Source organism: Melanerpes formicivorus, unplaced genomic scaffold (genome assembly GCF_026170545.1).
Source record: "Melanerpes formicivorus ecotype bairdi unplaced genomic scaffold, bMelFor1.0.p_v2 SCAF_186, whole genome shotgun sequence".
NCBI lineage: Eukaryota > Metazoa > Chordata > Aves > Piciformes > Picidae > Melanerpes > Melanerpes formicivorus.
This window is the reverse complement of record NW_027142538.1, coordinates 184446-190021: the sequence shown is the minus strand read 5'-3', so window position 1 is coordinate 190021 and position 5576 is coordinate 184446. Positions and strand designations below refer to the sequence as shown.

Sequence of the window (5576 nt, the reverse complement as noted above, 5' to 3'; positions counted from 1 at the left end):
ACAGAAAGACAGACAGAAAGACAGACAGAAAGGACAAGAGACCCAGCAAGCCCACACCAAAACGGACTCTGTAAACTACGATTTAAAAAAAGCCAACCAACCAAAACCAACCCAAAATACCTAAAAACGAAACCCCAAACAAATCACCAAAACAAAACACCAAACCAACACAACCCCCAAAGCAGGCAGCGCCCCCGAACAGGCAAGCGAAAAAAAACACACAAAGCCAACCCCCAAAACCCTACCCAAAGAAAAGCAAAAGCAAAGCAAACCGAAAAGCAAAACCAAACCCAACAAAAAAGCAAAAAATAACCAAACCGAAACCCCACCCCCCCCCGAAAACCAACCAACGACAGCAAAAAAAACACCTCGAAAAGCCAACCCAACAAATCAAACCACCCTAAAACCCAAACCAACCGAAAAAAAAAAAGAAACCCGAAACCAACGGAACGAAAAAAAAAACAAAACAAAAAAAGGGGAAAACAGGAAAAAATAGAGAAAAAGGGGGGAAAAAAAGGAGAACAAAGAAAGAAAAAAAGATAGATAGAAAGAAAATAATTAAATAACCACACCGGGGGACAAAACCCAACGAAAACCAAACAATCAAAACCCAACCGAACTGTTCCTGAGACTGAACAAAAGATACTGAAAATTATCTCTCCTTCCTTTGCTTCTTTTCTTTCCCCCTTCCTCCTGCGTCCTAGTTTCCTTCTTTAATCTCTGATGCGATCGGATTATCTGTACCCTTTAAGTGAAGGCAGCAGACGTTTGGAAACCGGTTTAAATTGATTTTATCGTCCCTTTGCTTGCTTTTTCCCCCCTCTCTCTCTCTCGTTTTTTTTTTTTTTTGAACAGAAAGTGCATTACATTGGACTGGTCCTGCAAAGGGATTTTCTTCTTCTCTTTACAAACCGAATTATTTTTCGTATAAATTAGGAAATGTTAGGCTGCTATATCACGATAGATCTTCATTATTAGCTTTAGAAAATGAAAGGGGGGAGCGGGAAACGATTTACATTCTCGAGTATTCCACATGGTACAAAAAAAAACCAAAAAAAGGCAAGAAAACACACTCTGAATTCAATGAGAGCAACGAAATTAATTTTATATTCTGACTGGAAGTGGTTGTGACAATTCCCACCAGCTACTCCGTCAACCCGAGGTTGATTTTTTGGGGGTGTAAGTGACTCAGACTCTGTTCCCTCTCCCTCCCCCCACCCCCCTTCCCCCTTTGCACGATGTGTTTCAAAAAAATACGAATAAATAGCACACGAGGGCCGCTGCTGTTTGGGCCCGGGGGCAGCCACGGGGGCGGGTTTTCCCCTCGGTGGCTCTGTTGCTGCCCGTCTTCTGGGGGCTCCCGGAGGGGAGCAGGACGGGCCTGGGGCCCGGGGGGGGGTGTGTGGGGGGGTGTGTGTGAAGTGAGGGCGGCCCCCGCTGTACAAAAAAAAAGAAGGTATTTTACATTTTAAATATTCACAGTAAAGAACGCCTGTGGTCGCGGGGACTCACGGTTTATTTACAAAGAGCGGCCGCCGCAACAACCGGGAGCGGGACCCGGGGCCACCGGGGTGGGATAAGGAGAAGGGGGGTGTCGCCGGGGCAGCCCCCACCGCTCCCCTACAACAAACACTGCGAGCCAGAGGGGAGACGGGCTCGCCCGCTCCACCGCAGTCCTCTCTGCTTCCCCTCCGGCTTCTCCTCCTCTTCCTCCCGGGCGTGTAGAGTCTACAAAAATAGATCTGTACATCTCCGAAAGCGGCGGCGATTTGCGAGGGGTGGAGGGGGGGCTAGGCGGAAGTCTCCCCCTCCGGGGGGTGCAGCAGCAACCCGCTGCCCCCCCGGCTTGTGTTTCTTCAGCAGCTGTGTGATCTTCTCGTCGTCCGAGTTGGGGGTCCAGGGGTTTGTTGTAGTCATCATCCTCCTCCTCGTTCTCTGAAGCTCCTTTCAGCCGCTCCGTCTCCGAATCCTGCTTCTTCTTGGCCGTCGCCATCTCCGCCGCGTGTTTCTTCCTCCACTTGGTCCGCCGGTTCTGGAACCAGACCTGTCACCGAAGACAACTGTCAGCAACCACGGCACAGGACCACCCCGCCCCGCTGCCCTCCGTTGCCCCCCGGTTCCCGGGCGTGCGGCCCGATTCCCGTTCTGTCGGTCATCAGACCATTCCCCCCCGCGGCTATCAGATCAGTTCCCCCACTTCGGCCATCGGACCATTTTCTTTCCGCCCCCCGGCAATCAGATCGCTCCCCTAGACCCCCGGCAATGAAAAGCATCCGAGCCCCGGGACTCCGCGCTCTCCTCTGCGCCGGCCACCCATCCCGGCCACTTCTGAGGTCCGTGGTGGGTTTGAGGCTCTCTCTGCCCTCCTGACCCGGATTTGGGGAAGGGGGGGGTTGAGCAACACATATTTGGGGCTGAATCCCTCTCCAGATATGTTTAACTCCCTTGGCAGGGCGCTGACAGATGCGGGGGGAGGTATTTTCGTTGTAGGGGCATTGTATTTGCAGCCGCCGGGACGTATTTGCGGTGACAAAAGAGGGTCTTTGGATCAGGCTGAAAGCAGAAGCACCATCGAGAGGCCATCCTGGCCGAACTCGTCAGGCACTTCGTAAGCGCGCGGCCCTGGGAGCAGACAGCTCTCCAGGGTCGGAGGGGCGGTGGGTTCAGCTCGCTCTCCCAGCTCTTTTCTCCAGCTCATTACCTGCAGCTCGGAGTTTTAATTCCAACGGAGAGTTCGGGGCGGGACGGTGAGGGTGTGGGTCGAGGTCCCTGCTTGACAGACCGGGTCTTGAGGGGACCAGGAGATTTGGGTTCGGTTGGGTTTTTTGTTTGGTTGGTTGGGGTTTTGTTTGGATGGGTTTTTTTGGCTTGTTTGGTGATTGTTTGGGGGGTTTTGGGGGGGAAGGGGCGGGGGAAGGAAAGGTGCAGGACAAATATTCCCCCCTGAATCCTCCCATACATCCTCTCTGAGATTCTCCAGGGGAAAGATTTCCCCTTTCTCCCGGAGCTGGGAAGACAGCGGGTTTCCCAGTCTGACCTGGCTTTGGGTTTTACATCAGATAGGCTTTAACCGCCCGCTCCCCAGCCCCACCAGTATGGCAACGAGCAGCGAGTTGTTACCGGGGAAGCCCCAGCCCTATACCCACGGGCTCGGCACCTCCGGCGGCGGCGGGTCCCTTTGATTCCCCGGTTCCGAGGAAGGGAGATTGCGGTCCGCAGGCCCGCAGCTGTCGGTACGGGAGCTGCCGCTTCTCACCTTGACCTGGCTCTCGGTCATCCCCAGCGAATAGGCCAGCCGGGCTCGCTCCGGGCCCGCCAAGTATTTCGTCTGCTCGAAAGTCTTTTCCAGAGCGAAAATCTGCTGGCCAGAAAAAGTGGGTCTGGTATGTTTTCTTTTTCCGTCTTTATCCAGCAAAATTGAGCCTTGATCTGGCGGTGAGGGGGAGAGAAAGGGAAGGCACGGACACGTTAATCGACCGAGATTTGGGGAAGCGCTTCGTTCTCAAATGGGGACCAGTCAAATGGGGACTGGTCAAACGGGGACCAGCCCCGAGAACCGAGGGGGAGGCGGTTTGTAACGAGAGTGGCGGTGCCGGCTGCTCGACTCCCTCTGTATACTTTTTTAATCTTCTTTAAAGATGGAAAAGTCGGAGCGGAAAAACGATATCGTTTGCGAGGAACGTTGCAGACAGCGCAAACGGACGGTGGGGGCAAGCCCCACAAGGGGAAAGTTTGTGAACACCGCTAAAAGCGACTCCGGCCCCCGAGAGTCCCCGGAAGGGACGGGAAAAGCATCACAGCCTCCTGCCCCCGAGAGGGCTCCGCTTTTCCCCGGCAACAACCGACATTTTACACCGCAAAATGAGGGGGGAACAAGGCAAACTTAAGAAACAAAAAATAAACCGAAGCAAAACCAATCCCGCTCGGCCACGGCCGAGTCCGGCGGTGGAGGGTCCCGGGAGCGTCTCACCGCGGTGCCCGCATGCTAGGACTCCCCCAGCACCGGGAGCGGATTCCCGGCGGGGGTTCCCCGGTCACGCTTTCCACCACCTCTGCGCTGGGTACTCACGGGGGGCACAGGCGAGGCGAGCATCCCTCCAGGGCGGGCTCTGCATCACGCCCGGCCAGAAGATGGGCGTCCGGCCGGGCAGCTCGGCCAGCGGCTTCGGGTAGCGCCCGGCGGCCACAGCGGCAGCAGCGGCGGCAGCCCCGGGGCTGAAGTAGAGGGCAGGAGGCGGCGGCGGCGGGGGGCTGAGGCTACTGAAGCGGGGCAGTCCGGCCAGCAGCCCGGTGGGGGCCGCCGAGGAGGCGGAGGGCGAGGCCGAGGCGAGTGCGGCCCCGGGCAGGGGCATAGAGGGCCGGCTGAGGATGTCGTTGATGCCGTGAGGGGTGGCTGCCGAGAGCTGCGGCGGGGCCGAACCCAGCGCCGAGAGCCCGCCGGTGCCGGAGGAAGAGGAGGAGGAGGCGGCGGCGGTGGGCGCCTTGAGGCCCGGAGAACCGAGCGGCGGAGAGGGAGAGGCGGAGGCGGGCGAGGCGGAGGCGGAGGAGGAGGAGGCGGGCCCGGCGGGCAGGGTGTACGCGGGGTAGAGCGGTGCCTTCATCTCGGCCATGCTGTGCAGGGCGGCCAGCGGCGGGCTGCCCAGCAGGAAGGCTCCCTGCCGGGGCGCGCCGTCCATCTGCCCCAGCGCCAGCATCCCCGATCCGCCGCCGGGCCGGCCCGGGGGGCCCAGGCGGCCCCTAGCACCGCGGGGCCCCGGCGGCAGGGGCCTGCCCGGGGGTACCTCCCGTACTGCTGCCACGCATCCAGCCCGAGGGGGCCGCCGCCTTCTAACGGAGAGACGAGCGTCCGAGCGGCGGCCCCGCCGCCCCGCCGGGCATCAGGGCTGTGCTTGCGCGGCCGCTGCCGGAGTTGGAAAGCCGAGAGGCGGTGCCTGCTGCCGTGCGTGAGGCACAAGGTCGGCGGGGACACACCGAGAGATGTCCCCTCGTTGCGCCTGCCGCAACCCGGGGCTCACAGCGGCGCGGGGGACGCCCCTGCCCTCTCCCCGCCGCCCTGCATCCCTCCCGGCGCTGCTGCCCCGCTGGCTGCCTGCGGGCGCGGCTCGGGGAACACTGCCGGGCCGCCCCGCTCCCCGCCTCCTTTAGCGGGGGCACGGCGGGCAGCGGGCGCGGCGGCGGCGGCGGCGGGCGAGGGCGGGGCGGCGGCGGGTCCTGCCCACCCGTGCCGCGCCCGCCCGCCGCCAACTTCGGGCCGGCCCCGCTCACTGCACTGCCTCTCTCCTCTCTCCCCTCCCCTCCCCTCGCCTCGCCTCGCCTCTCCTTTGCGCCTCCTTTCCCCTCTCCTTTTGCATCCCTCTTTCTTTTTTTTCTTTCCCCCTTTCCTTGCCTTTCCCTCTCTTTCTTCTTGCCCTATTTTTCGTTTTCTTTTCTCTTTCCTTTTTCATTTTCCTGACTTTTTCATTTTTCTTTCCCATTCAATTTTAAATTTCATTTTCTCTCTTTCTCTTTTTAACTTTCTTTCCTCTTTCCTTTTTTCTTTCCCTTTCTCTTTCCTTTTTCCTTTCACTTTCTCCTCT

At 58.7% G+C, this 5576-nt stretch overlaps 1 protein-coding gene across 1 annotated transcript; it reads right to left on the bottom strand.

Annotated features, from left to right (window-relative positions):
* Nucleotides 1-1704: 1704 nt before the first annotated feature.
* NKX6-1 (NK6 homeobox 1) lies at nucleotides 1705-5112 on the bottom strand. Its single transcript, XM_068169487.1, is given in 5 exon segments — nucleotides 1705-1842; nucleotides 1844-1893; nucleotides 1895-2044; nucleotides 3257-3429; nucleotides 4070-5112. Coding segments are annotated over 5 exon segments (1050 nt in total). The 5' UTR covers nucleotides 4695-5112; the 3' UTR covers nucleotides 1705-1790.
* Nucleotides 5113-5576: the final 464 nt, after the last annotated feature.